The sequence below is a fragment of the Garra rufa genome, chromosome 14 (genome assembly GCF_049309525.1).
Source record: "Garra rufa chromosome 14, GarRuf1.0, whole genome shotgun sequence".
In the NCBI taxonomy this organism is placed as follows: Eukaryota; Metazoa; Chordata; class Actinopteri; order Cypriniformes; family Cyprinidae; genus Garra; species Garra rufa.
This window is the reverse complement of record NC_133374.1, coordinates 24,890,628-24,905,762: the sequence shown is the minus strand read 5'-3', so window position 1 is coordinate 24,905,762 and position 15,135 is coordinate 24,890,628. Positions and strand designations below refer to the sequence as shown.

Here is a 15,135-nt window from a genome sequence, read left to right as displayed (position 1 = left end):
TTTGACAACACTGATGTGTCCATACACAGATTCACTGAAAGAGACTAATTAACCAGGGAGCACCGAAGGCTTTGCATCTTAGCACCTAGTATCGACGGGACGCGATGAACACAGTAGCGAGTAAAAAGACAAATATTGATAGTGAAGGGCGTTTGCTGGCTTCTCAGTACTGGACGTTTTCTTTTCGTGTATAGATGCGCCTGTTTGTTGTGTATGTATCTCTTTGCTGCAGAAGGAAAATCGATGGATATGTGTTGCAATCCGTGGACGCTCACCTTGCACCAGAAGGCGGGTGGTGTGTAACGCCTCCCCCTGGTCACTGTGGGCACGGCAGCTGTAGGCGCCCCGGTCCTCCCGCGTGATGGCCTGCACCGTCAGACTGCCGTCACTCACCTGGAGAAACAGTGTAAGTATTAGACATGGGTTAAACAAAATGGTCAAAATGGTTAAAACCTAGTGGAAACTAGTTGATTTTGAGTTATTTACACCCCATTTTCAACCTATGAGGATATAAGGGGCCAATAGGGTGTCTACAGAAAATTTTAGATTATTATTATTTTTTTAAGTACATTTTATGAGACTGTCAATGTTAGCATATTAGGATAATGCATTTTACAGTTTTACACATTAAATTTTTAATGAAAATGTATGCGTTGTAAATGTTCTAATTTATCAAGTGATTTCAAGTAAAAACATCAATCTAATCTAATATAATATAATCCTGGCCAGGACTCCCTGGAAGAACAGATTTCCTTTTATCTCAATGGGACATTCCTGAAAAATAAAGGACAAAAATAAAATATATAATATAATATAATATAATATAATATAATATAATATAATATAATATAATATAATATAATATAATATAATATAATATAATATAATATAATGTGATATAATGTAATATCATATAATACATACAAATTTTCCAATAATATACATTAAATGAAGTTTAATATTTTCTCATTGTGTACTTTATAAAGAATGTTGGAATTCGACAACACAATTTTTTAACTTTTTTCAAAATTTAGTATTTTTATACACAGCAGAAATGGGTCTTTTTTTATGTGAATTATTTTAAGGTCCTTGTCATCAAAATATTTGAAAACCCTTGCATTAAAATAATAAATAAAAGAAAAGCAATTCATTATGCATTTATTGCTACATATATTTGCTGCATATATGTTTATTGTTAAAAAAGGTATTGCCAGAATTAAAAACAAATACAAATAGATATCTTATAAAAAATAATGTATACATTTAATAAACAAAATATTTTGTATTTATTATTTATTTATAAAAAATAATATAGAAAATGTATAATAATATAATATAATACAATATAATTAACAGATAAAAAAATAAAAAATAATATAATTATGCATTTATTGCATATATATATATATATATATATATATATATATATATATATATATATATATATATATATATATATATCATTCAATTCATTTAAATTTAAAAAATCATTCAATTAGAAAAATATTTCTAGAACAAAAAAATAGATTTATAAAATAGATATTTTATTTAAAATGTATACATTTAATTTAATACAAATATTTTGTTTAAAAATTTATATTTTATTTATAAAAATGTATTATATATTAATATTATTTATAAAAATAAATACACTGCACAAATGGGTCTTTGTATGTGAAAGTAATCGTCATCAAAAAGTTTGAAAAGTCCTGCATTAAAATAAATAAAACAAAAAAGTTCATTGCTGGAATTGTTTTTCTACAATTTTTCTACAATATTCAATCTTCACTCAAAAAGTATTGCTAGAATTAAAAACAAATACATTTATACAATTTATATTTTATAAAATAATTTATTTATTTAATAAAAAAATATGTTTTATTTAAAAATGTATTTTATATATAAAAATGTATTATATTAATATTTTTTTTAAATACACAGCATAAATGGTTCTTTGTATGTGAAATTAATTATTTTAAGGTCCTTGTCATCATGACATTTTAAAACATTTTTTAAAAAGTAGTTTATAATGCATTTATTTCTGAATATATTATAAGTATTGCCAGAATTAAAAACAATACATTTATCAAATAGACATTTTAGAAAAATTATTTTATTTATATATATAAAATATATTTCATTTATAAAAATGTATTATATCAATATTATTTATAAACATTTATTAACATATAATATATACAAATAATATATAAAATTATAATAATATAATATAATTAATATACAGTCGTGGCCAAAAGTTTTGAGAATGACAGAAATATTAAAACTGCTTTTAGATCTTTGTTTCAGTTGTTTCTGTGATGTAATGAATGATGAAATATAATTACAAGCACTTCATACGTTTCAAAGGCTTTTATCGACAATTACATGACATTTATGCAAAGAGTCAGTATTTGCAGTGTTGGCCCTTCTTTTTCAGGACCTCTGCAATTCGACTGGGCATGCTCTCAATCAACTTCTGGGCCAAATCCTGACTGATAGCAACCCATTGTTTCATAATCACTTCTTGGAGTTTGTCAGAATTAGTGGGTTTTTGTTTGTCTACCCGCCTCTTGAGGATTGACCACAAGTTCTCAATGGGATTAATATCTGGGGAGTTTCCAGGCCATGGACCCAAAATTTCAACGTTTTGGTCCCCGAGCCACTTAGTTATCACTTTTGCCTTATGGCACGGTGCTCCATCATGTTGGAAAATGCATTGTTCTTCACCAAACTGTTGTTAGGTTGTTGGAAGAAGTTGCTATTGGAGGGTGTTTTGGTACCATTCTTTATTCATGGCTGTGCTTTTGGGCAAAATTGTGAGTGAGCCCACTCCCTTGGATGAGAAGCAACCCCACACATGAATGGTCTCAGGATGCTTTACTGTTGGCATGACACAGGACTGATGGTAGCGCTCACCTTTTCTTCTCCGGACAAGCCTTTTTCCAGATGTCCCAAACAATCGTAAAGAGGCTTCATCTGAGAATATGACTTTGTCCCAGTCCTCAGCAGTCCATTCGCCATACTTTTTGCAGAAGATCAATCTGTCCCTGATGTTTTTTTTGGAGAGAAGTGGCTTCTTTGCTGCCCTTCTTGACACCAGGCCTTCTTCCAAAAGTCTTGGCCTCACTGTGTGTGCAGATGCGCTCACACCTGCCTGCTGCCATTCCTGAGCAAGCTCTGCACTGGTGGCACTCCGATCCTGCAGCTGAATCCTCTTTAGGAGACGATCCTGGTGCTTGCTGGACTTTCTTGGACGCCCTGAAGCCTTCTTAACAAGAATTGAACCTCTTTCCTTGAAGTTCTTGATGATCCTATAAATTGTTGATTTAGGTGCAATCTTAGTAGCCACAATATCCTTGCCTGTGAAGCCATTTTTATGCAATGCAATGATGGCTGCACGCGTTTCTTTGCAGGTCACCATGGTTAACAATGGAAGAACAATGATTTCAAGCATCACCCTCCTTTTAACATGTCAAGTCTGCCATTCTAACCCAATCAGCCTGACATAATGATCTCCAGCCTTGTGTTCGTCAACATTCTCACCTGAGTTAACAAGACGATTACTGAAATGATCTCAGCAGGTCCTTTGATGACAGCAATGAAATGCAGTGGAAAGTTTTTTTCGGGATTAAGTTAATTTTCATGGCAAAGAAGGACTATGCAATTCATCTGATCACTCTTCATAACATTCGGGAGTATATGCAAATTGCTATTATAAAAACTTAAGCAGCAACTTTTCCAATTTCCAATATTTATGTAATTCTCAAAACTTTTGGCCACGACTGTACGTGTGTGTCTGTGTATTTCTACAATATATAAAAAAGTGGTGCTATAAAACTGTTACAAAATTAAATGTGTAAAACAGTTTAAAATCAATATTTTCTTTGAATTTAAAGCACATTTTCAGAAATCAGATTTCAGACTATATTCATAAAAACATTTAAAATGAACATTTTAATGAAATCTTAAAAGTGGATTTTTTAAACCAAGTGTAAAAGAAAATGATGCAATCAAAATACATCAGCATCCCCATCTGAGCTTAAAAAGTGCAGCTGCATCTTTCCAAACATCACATGGATGACAAGAAATACCGCATAGGTTCCTGACAGGAAGTTTTGGAAGAGGAGTGGGCCGAGTCTTATTCCCTGCACGTCTCTAGCTTTAGCCAGAGGAGACTGGCCTTATTGTTCCTCCCACACAATATCCCAAGGTGTGTCAGGTCCCGCTGGACGCTTGACACAATCCTCCCGGCCTGTTCCATCACCATCCTGTCGCTGACAGACACATCACACTGATGACCCAGACCAGAGCAGGTAATAAACTCTCTCAAACACTGTGTGTGTGTGTGTGTGTGTGTGTGTGTGTGTGTGTGTGTGTGTGTGTGTGTGTGTGTGTGTGTGTGTGTGTGTGTGTGTGTGTGTGTGTGTGTGTGTGTGTGTGTGTGCGCAGAGCTTTATTTAAACACACACGGCTGTGGAGGAGGAGGGCAGGGTGAGAAACGTCCAGACGAGACATCTGTGCCTCTTGCTCTTTAGCGTGTGTATTCCTTCAGCGCATTCCTCCATTTCTCTAACTTCTAGCCATGGAAGCAGGGAAAATAATGGAGGACCACCGGCCTCCTCAGCTCTGTTCTCAAAGGTGAGGTCACGACACGCTTCTTTTGAGTAAATGTCTGGGACTGTGGCTGGTTAGCAGTGGGAACGGCTTTTAAAAAGTAAGAGCCAAGAGCCGAAGCCGAGTGCTTTCTCCTTACAGAAGAAATAATTAAATATAGATTTGATACAATCTAATTGCAGCCGAATCAAGATTAATCACAGCGTATGGGGCAATTTGCTAAATGTGATGTGGAATTGCCTAGACTTCTGCCAGCACTCACATTCACCCACAGAAAAAATGTGGAGGGTCCTGGATAAAGTATCGTTTGCACACTTAAGCCAGTCATAAAATGTATTTCCTTTCATTAAATAAGAAACCAAGTGACACATGAAAGCAAATAATGCTACAGCTTTTCGGAGCTATTTGTAAGTCTAAATAACCTTGATTTATAATTTTGGACTATACTATTCGACATTTAAAAATCTGTAATCTATCTGTTTTTTAATTAAAAAGTTAGCTGGTAATCTATAAATAACAATTTACACAATAAATGACTAAAATGAACTACAGTTTGTTTGATATTTTATGTAAATGCAAAGACATTTTTAATTTACAGTACATTTATTAATTGAATAACATTTTTTAAATATATACAAATACAATATACTTATATACAGTCAAGCCTGAAATTATTCACACCCCTGGCAAATTCTGACTTAAAGTTACTTTTATTCAACCAGCAAGTTTTTTTTTTTGACCGGAAATGACACAGGCTTCTTTGTCCAGATGAGCATTTGGCAAAGGCAAACAGCTGTTCCCAATGAATCAGGGTAATTAGGATGCTTTAGAACAGCTTGGACTATTTGGAATGGTATAGAACTTTGGATTTTCCCATAGACTGTGACAGTTTGCAAAGGGTATGAATAATTTTGGACATGCCACTTTTTGTTTAAATGTAAATACAAGCTGAGAAATATTTTTTCCACAATGATGCCTCTTGTACATCGTCTTATTATCTTTTGGGAGAAGCCTGTGTCATTTCCGCTCAAAAAAAAAAAACTTGCTGGTTGAATAAAAGTAACTTTAAGTCAGAATTTGCCAGGGGTATGAGTATTTTTGGGCTTGACTGTATATACATCAAAAATAATAATAATATAATTCAATGTGACATTTAGTTTTATATATGTGACAAATTAATAATAATTTATATTAACATTTGAATTAAAACAATAATTGTTATATTAATAACAATTTTATTAATCTTTTGTTTGAAAAGTTAGCTTATTAAAATCAATGTTGCCTGTCTTGTGTGTATATATACACATAAGACATGCTGATTAATAATTAAAATAACAATTACATAATTATTTCATAATGTAATTAATAATTTATTTTTGTAATGTATTGTTTAAATGGTTTGCTGCACTAAATAAATACAACTGAGTTTGATATTTTGTTATAAAATTACAAATTAATGATGATTTTAACATCATTTTAATTGAAACTATAATTGTAATAACCTAATTATAGTATGTATTAAATTATATTCTATGAATTATAATTGTAATATCATAAATAATAATTTATTAAGTGTAACAATTAAAAAAACGTTATAAAGAAAATTTGAATTAGCATTATAGTTTGTTACATTTACTATTTTTATGTTAATAAATATTATTAATTAATATTTAATTAAAATATTAAATTAATCCACAAAAAAACTAAATTGAATTTATTACTTCATAATTAAATAATGTTAGAATTAGAATGTACTCCAGAAAGTCATACATTTTATTAAAAATAATCCTAAATATGAATTTATTAAATGTAACCATTTAATACACTTCAAAGAAAATCGGAATTAACTTTCAATTTTATTACATTTATTAAATTATTATAAATTCTTTGTTAATTAATATCATTACTTAATGAAATTATATTATTAATAAATATTTGAAATAAAATATTGAATATTAAACAAAACGTAATTTTAAATAAGACTTTGTGACTCAAAAAAGTTTAGAATACAATATTATTTAATAAATACCTCATTATAGTATTTATTTAATTATATTCCATTGATTATAATTGTAATAATCATAAATAATAATTTATTAAATATACCAATAAATGTTTTCAAGAAAATATGAATTAACAATAAATTTAGTTACATTTAATATTTTGTGTTAGAAAATCTTGAGAAATTCTGAATTAACATTAATTAATAATATTTATAAATAACATTAATAAATTATTGTAAATTCTTTATTAATTAATATTATTACTTTATAATATTATATTTTAGTTAAAATATTAAATTATTTCACAAATAAACAATTTAATTCATTAATTCATAATTAGGTAATAATTCTGGAATGTTTTATTTAAAAAGTTTATAACACAACATATTTTAATAAACACCCCAGTGTTTGATATTTTGTTATATGATACATAGACATGCTAAAAATGCTAACAATATTTTAAATACAATTATAATTGTAATATATATATATGAATTTACATTTTATTTTTAATAAAAAAAATGTTAATTCACATTTTGTTTGAAGAACTAACATTAAATAATTTTGCATTTAATGCATTATTATAAATGCTTTGTTATTTAATATTATTACTTAAAATATTATTATTAATACAATTTTATTAATTCATATTGTACCTAAAATATGAAATTATTTCACAAGAATTTAGAATTTAATTAATTAATTCATAATTTAATAATAATTTTGGAATGTTTTACTAAAGAAGTTAGTTTATAATACAATATATTTCAATATATACCCCAGTGTTTGATATTTTGTTATATAACGCAAAGACATCCTAGTTAATGATAATTTTAAGAACATTTTTATTAAACATAATTGTAATAATTATAAATGATCATGTTAATTCGCATTTAGTTTGAAAATCAAAGAAAATAATCAGAATTAACAACTGATGTTGTTACATTCAATACATTATTATAAATTCTTTATTAATATTACTATTAATAAAAAAAATTATATTTGAATTACAGTATTAATTTCAAAATGTTTAAAAAATGTTTTACTTAAAAAGTTCATAATACAATATACTTTAATAAATACCTCTGTGTTTGTTATTTTGTTATATAATACATAGAATACATATAATTGTAATAATTTATTAAATGTAACATTTAATAAACTTCATATATATATATATATATATATATATATATGAATTTACATTTTGTTATGTTTAATAAAACATATGTTAATTCACATTTAGTTTGAAAATGTAAGAAAATCAGAATTAACATTAAATTCTTTTACATTTAATACATTATAAATGCTTTATTATTTCATATTATTGCTTAATAAAATATTATTATTAACAAAAAATATTTATATTAAATTATTTAACAGATAAACACAATTTAATTCGTCAATTCATAATTTATTAATAATTTTGGAATGTTTTACTTAAAAACCTCAGTGTTTGATATTTGTTCATAAAATTCTAATTAATGATCATTTTAATAACATTTTAATTAAAATTATAGTTGCAATAATCATAAATATGAATTCATTAAATGTAACAATTTAAACTTCTCAAACAAAATAAATAAACATTAAATTGCTACATTTAATAATGATTATAAATTCTTTATTCATTAATATTATTATTAATAAATATTCGTAAATATTTTAATTAAAACAAAATAAACATAATATAATAATAATTGTTAAATGTTTTACTTAAAAATACACTACAATATATATTTTAATAAATACCTCAGTGTTTCGTTTGTTATATAATGCGCACACCTGGTAAAGATATGCAAATGGTTTTACGTGGGCGTTCTCTACACAGGCTCTACACCGTCTTCACGCCTCAGCCGTCAAACAGCTTGCAAGACATCACAAACGTGACCTTTAGGGAATACGCCGCAGTGCCGCGGAGCGAAGGAGGATAAGAGCAGCCACGGGGTTGGAGAGTAACCTTGCTAAGAGCGGTCACGAAGGAAAAACAGCAGCCAGCCATCACTTCCTGTTCATCAATCGCCGGTGAGCAAGAGTGGCAGGCAGAATACGGCAAATGGCACTCAAACACGCCTGGCGTAAACGCTAGCTGTGACCGAGAGCACGCTGGGAAATGCGGAACAGGACGAGCGCGGCTAACAAAGGCGGTGCAGGTGGCTGGTCTAAAACAGATGAAAGTGAACATTCAGATGTAAGAGAGAAGCGGCTACACTGTCTCTCTTGTCTTTTATTTGTCTGTTTCCTCAGGGATCGCTCCTCTGATGTGCTGAGAGGCAATGCCTACTGGAGCCAGACTGACTGCCTGTTCTGTCAAATCCTGCGCCGCCTCCTCCCTCGCAGCCGCATGCAGTGTAAGGTGGAAATACGCTTGTCAGTTTTTCTCCGTTCCCACTGCAGGCGTGTGCTCTTCAGCTGTCAGACCCCTGACGCGGGCCCCGACTGACAGAGCCTTTTCTTACAAATAGCTAGTGATGATTCACGCTTCCATTTCCAAAAGAAAAATGAGACAGTACAATTCACTGCGGATCAAATTCATGGCTAGACTAAATTCATGCTGGCTATATTTGGAGACAAAAGTACATTGTCAATTTATCAAGGCGACCGAACTTTATCAAGCTAGCAAGCTCTACTTTATCAAGCTAACTAAAACCAGACTGCTTATCTGGAACTGTGAAATACAGAGAAAAGTCTTTTGCATACACAGTTAGTTTTGACTTATTATCCAGTAAACATCTTTAAAACAAGATCCAGTAACATATAATATGTGACCATGAACCACAAAACCAGTCTTAAGTAGCACAGGTATATTTGTAGCAATAGCCAACAATACATTGTATGAGTCAAATTATCGATTTTTCTTTTATGCCAAAAATCATCCCGATATTAAGTAACAATCATGTTCAATGAAGATATTTTGTAAATTTCCTACTGTAAATATATAAAAACTTTATTTTATTTTACTTATGACAGGTTTTGTGGTGCAGGGTCACATATAATATAATATAATATAATATAATATAATATAATATAATATAATATAATATAATATAATATAATATAACATAATAATATAATATAATATAATATAATATAATATAATATAATATAATATAATATAATATAATATAATATAATATAATATAATAATTAAAATATATATTTTATTCAGATAATATATATTAAATTAAGTTTATTTATTTTATTTTATTTACTTGGTTTGTGCATCATCCTAACCATTTTTTGAAGTAAGTTTCTTATGCTCACCAAGGTGTATACTGTAATATTTTGAAATATTATTACATTTTAAAATAAAATTTTTTCATTTGAATATATTTTCGAATGTAATTTATTCCTGTGATGCAAAACATCATTACTCCAGTCTTCAGTGTCACATGATCCTTCAAAAATTATTCTATTCAAAAATTATGCTGATTTGGTGCTCAAAAACATTTCTTATTATTATCAATGTTGAAAACTATGAAAACCCACAGGATAAAAAAAAAATAATAATAATAACTGCAACTTTTTATCTCACCACTCACAATTCTGAGGGGAAAACGTAAAAATTGCAAAATATAATTCTGAGGGGAAAAAAGTAAAAATTGCAAAATATAAATTTACAATTCTGGGAATAAAAGTCATAATTCTAAAATAAAAATTCTAAAAGCAAAAAAAAAAAAAAATCTAGCAATTCTGACTTTTTTCCTCAGAACTCTCAGTTCACATCTCGCAATTCGTTCCACTACAGAATAAAAAGGTAAAACCTTTTATTTACTTTTATTGCACAATTCTTTTTTTTTTTCTCAAAAATGTACAAAAATTCACTCAGAAACTTACATCTCGCAATTGATTGCTCCATGCAATAGAAAATAAAACACATAATTGCAACTTTTTATCGCACCACTCGCGATTCTCACTACTTGCAATTTTGAGGGAAAAAGTTAAAATTGCAAAATATATATTCACAGTTCTGGGAATAAAAGTCATAATTCTAAAATAAAAATTCCAAAAGCAAAAAAAAAATTCTGACTTTTTTCCTCAGAACTCTCATTTCACATCCCGCAATTTGTTTCACTACAGAATAAAAATAAAAAGTTTTTTTTAGAATAAACTTTTTTTTTTCTCAAAAGTTTACTAAAATTCACTCAGAAACTTACATCTCACAATCGATTCCATCATGCAGTAGAAAATAAAACACATAATTGCAACTTTTTATCACACCACTCACAATTCTGACAGGAAAAAGTAAAAACTGTGAAATATAAATTCACAATTCTAAGAGAAAAAAAGAGAAAAAATTCTTGCAATTCGTTCCACCATGCAATAAAAAAATACAAAAGATCAACTTTTTATTTTACAACTCTTATTTTTTTCCTCGCAATTCCAAGTTCTGACTATTCTGACCTTTTTCCCACAGAATTGCAAGTTTATTGCAATCTTGAGTTTGTATCTTGCTATTATCCAAATTGGGAGAAAAAAGTCACAATTGTGAAATAAAATGTTGCAGTTACCTTGTTTTTATCCCATGATGGAAACTTTGTGCTGTTTTTACTGACCCCTAACTTATGAACGTATGTTAAAAACAAGTCTGAAAGGATTAATTCACTTCCAGATAATAATGATGATAATTTACTCACCCCCATGTTATCCATGATGTTTGTGTCTTTCTTTCTTATGTCAAAAAGACATTTTTGAGTAAAACATTCCAGGATTTTTCTCCATATAGTGGACTTCAATGGTGCCCAACAGGTTGTGTCATCGGTTTATGTATGTTCATGCATTATGAATCACACTGGAAAGGTCATGATTACATATTGTGTGAAGTCGAGCTAGTCCAAGATGAGCATTTGTAGGTAAAAAGTATATAAACTTAGTATATAAAAATGACTGGTCATTTCAGAGCCCTTTCGAAGCTGCATTGAAACTGCAATTTGGACCTTCAACCAGTTGATCCCCATTAAACTATATGGAGAAAAATACTAGAATGTTTTTTCTCAAAAACCTATATTTTTGGACTGAAGAAAAAAAGACATGAAAATCTTGGATGACATGGGGGTGAGTAAATTATCAAAAAAAATGTTAATTCATTTTCTCAAAAACACAAACATGCACATTAATGTTGCTTGCATATTATTGAAGCCCAATATGTGCTGATTACAATGTAATCTGACTTTAACCATTAAAATGTTTTAAGATACTGAAAAAAAGCACAAATGTCAGGGCATGTCAAAACTTCTTCAGGGCCCCAAAACACCCTCAGACCCCAGAGGGTTAACTATTTCTTTTTAAGAAAAAAAAATCAACAGTTACCATGTATTTCTTGTTGCTGGTCAGCTGATCCCCCTCTCTCAGCCAGGTGACCACCGGCTTGGGGTTTCCGAAGGCAGTGCAGGTCAGAGTAATGCTGCCACCCTCCCTCGCCTCCACGTACTGCGGTGGCGTGTCCGTGAACGTAGGGGGCGCTGGGAGAGAAACAAACACAGAACAAGTTGAGTCCAGATTCTGTCATATTTAATACTCTCACATGCTCAGGACCCCATGGTGAGCGTGTGAGACGGCAGAGGCTATAGTCACAAAAACTACCAGTATCTCATCCAGAACTTCCACGCAACATGTCAATGCAATCTGCACAGCTTTTTCAAGGTATTCTAAGTGGATGCATGATGGCTGTTCACTCACCCAACATCACGTCTTTATAATGTGGGTCAGGCCTCTTTTTTAATGAAAGTCTATGGTGTTGTATCATTGTTATGCCACCAATTGTAACTGGATACCACTGGATGTGTAGAACTTTGTAAATTGTGTTTTTTTTTTTTCAAACTGAGATTTATACATCATCTGAAAGCTGAATAAATAAGCTTTCCATTGATTAATGTTGAAAATCTGTAATCTGAGGGTGCAAAAAAATCGTCCCAGGTTACGTATGTAACCATGGTTCCCTGAGGGAACGAGACGCTGCGTCATCAACGCTTTGGGGAATGCCATTGGCGAACCACGCTCTGAACATAGTCTGTAACCAATCAGATGACGGGAGTGATGCCACCGGCCCGGTGACGTAAGTGACCAGGAAGTATAAAGCACGTGCGTTTGAAGCCGGCGTCAGCCTCTTGGAATGAAGCGAGCGCCGCAGGGATGCGGGAATTATGGTCCATGACGCAGCATCTTGTTCCCTCAGGGAACCATGGTTACATACGTAACCTGGGACGTTCCCTTCCGGGAACTCATGCTGCTTTGGGGAACGAGATGTCCACGCCCCCAGAATTCCAAATCTCTGCCTAGGGTCTGCTAGGACAAGGGTGGAAAGAAGTGTGCCTGTAAAATGTGCCAGGGCACGAGAAATGTCCACCTGGGGAAATTGCCAGGACAAGGAGGGATCAAAGTCTCTGCCTAGGGAAATTGCTAGGACAAAAGTGGTATTACACCTCTGTCTGGGGAACCGCCAGAACAAGAGGGAGAACATATGGCTCGGCCTGGGAAACTGCCAGGACGCAAGGATAAAGTGAGCCTACCAGGGCAAGAGTAGTAATACACCTCTGCCTGGGAAACTGCCAGAGCAAGAGGGACATAAGGAGTGCCTGGTGAACCTGCCAGGACACTGGAAGATCTCCACCTGGGGAAATTGTCAGGATGCGAGCAGTATTACGCCTCTGTCTGGAGAGCCGCCAGAACAAGAGGGAAAGAATACACCTCCGCCTGGGAAACTGCCAGGACACGAGGGACAAATATCTGTCACTCAAGGACAGAGGAGCCAGGAGTGGCTCTAAGGTCAAGTTCATAGAACCTGACGAATGTTAAGGGTGAGGACCAACCCGCAGCACTGCAGATGTCCTGAATAGGGACACCTGCTGCCAGAGCTTTAGAGGCAGCCAAGCCTCGAGTTGAGTGAGCCTTGACCCCCAAGGGTGATGGCAGGCCAGAGGACTCATACGCAGTAGAAATGGCATCCACGATCCATCTACTGATAGTAGGTTTTGAAGCAGGGTACCCCCTCTTAGGGGGACCGTAACAAACCAACAGTTGCTCTGTTTTACGCCACAAGGCAGCTCTGTGGACGTATGCGTCCAGTGCTCGCACTAGACACATGCAGTTATACTTCCGATGGTCGCACTCCACGAATGGAGGAGGATAGAAGGCCTGGAGTGTAACCGGCTGTGGTACTGAGGATGGGACCTTAGGGACATACCCAGCTCTAGGTTAGAGAAAAGCTTTGGCCAGACCGGGCGCAAAGTCAATATAGGAAGGGGCCACTGAAAGGGCCTGAAGGTCCCCCACTCTCTTGAGAGAGGTAAGTGCAAGAAGCAGTGCAGTCTTGATAGTAAGATTGCGGTCCGAAATCTCCCCTATAGGCTCGAATGGAGGTCTACAGAGGGCTTCGAGCACCACAGCGAGATCCCACGTGGGGACCCACGGTTTCACTCGAGGCCTCAACCTGAGTGCACCGCGGAGGAATCGTATGACCAAGGGGTTTCTACCCACTGACAGGCCACCGAGAGGGGCGTGGTAGGCCGATAAAGCCGCCACGTACACCTTCAGGGTGGAGTGGGCAAGCCCTGTGGAAAAGCGAGACTGCAGGAACTCCAGTAATGTACCTATCGGGCAGTGAACTGGGTCTAATTGGTGTTGTCTACACCATGCAGTAAACAGATTCCGCTTAAGGCCATAAAGTTTCCTCGTAGAGGGAGCTCTGGATTGAAGAATGGTCTCAACAACCTCGGTTGAGAGACCAGTGTCTATGAGTTGTGCCCCCTCAGGGGCCACACCCATAGTTTCCACAACTCCGGGCGGGGGTGAAGGATTGAGCCCCTGGCCTGGGAGAGGAGGTCCCTCCTGATGGGAATCTCCCATGGAGAGCCATCGAGGAGGGCAATTATGTCCAAGAACCATACTCGGGCCGGCCAGTATGGGGCTACTAGCAAAAGACGGACCCGTACCGGCGTACTCGTTCCAGAACTCCCGGGAGCAGAGCGATCGGGGGAAAGGCGTACAGACAAAGCCTCGGCCACGTCTGTACCATAGCGTCCAGTCCCAGAGGAGCTGGAGGAACTAGAGAGTACCAGAGGGGACATTGCAATGTCTCTCGAGTCGCAAAGAGGTCCACCTGAGCCTGGCCAAACACTCTCCAAATCTGCTTCACTACTTCTGGGTGAAGCATCCATTCCCCGGGCCTCGGCCCCTGCTTCGACAGGACGTCTGCTCCCACATTGAGACGTCCAGGGATGTGAACTGCTCTTAATGAGAGGAGTTTTCCCTGTGACCACAGGAGGATATGGTACGCCAGCTTGTACAAGGGGCGTGAACGCATACCCCCTGGTGATTGATGTAATACACCACCGCCATGTTGTCGGTGCGGACCAACACGTGACGGTCTCTCAGGTCCGAGAGAAAATGCTTTAGGGCCTGGAATACGGCCAGCATCTCCAGACAGTTTATGTGCTATGAGAGATGGTGACCGCTCCATAGACCGCGGGCTGAGCGGCCACTCATGACCACTCCCCATCCGGTGAGGGAAGCATCTGTT

The 15,135-nt window shown here is 34.3% G+C and overlaps 1 protein-coding gene across 4 annotated transcripts in view; it reads right to left on the bottom strand.

Annotated features, from left to right (window-relative positions):
• igsf9ba (immunoglobulin superfamily, member 9Ba) overlaps positions 1 to 15,135 on the bottom strand; it is a 93,322-nt gene that overhangs the window by 30,228 nt on the left and 47,959 nt on the right. For all 4 annotated transcript variants that reach the window (XM_073817684.1, XM_073817681.1, XM_073817682.1 and 1 more), the window contains exons 4-5: positions 11,928 to 12,079; positions 276 to 393 (exon numbers count right to left, since the gene is read on the bottom strand). In XM_073817684.1, coding sequence (XP_073673785.1) covers positions 276 to 393; positions 11,928 to 12,079 — 270 coding nt within the window. The remainder of the gene's footprint in view (positions 1 to 275; positions 394 to 11,927; positions 12,080 to 15,135) is intronic.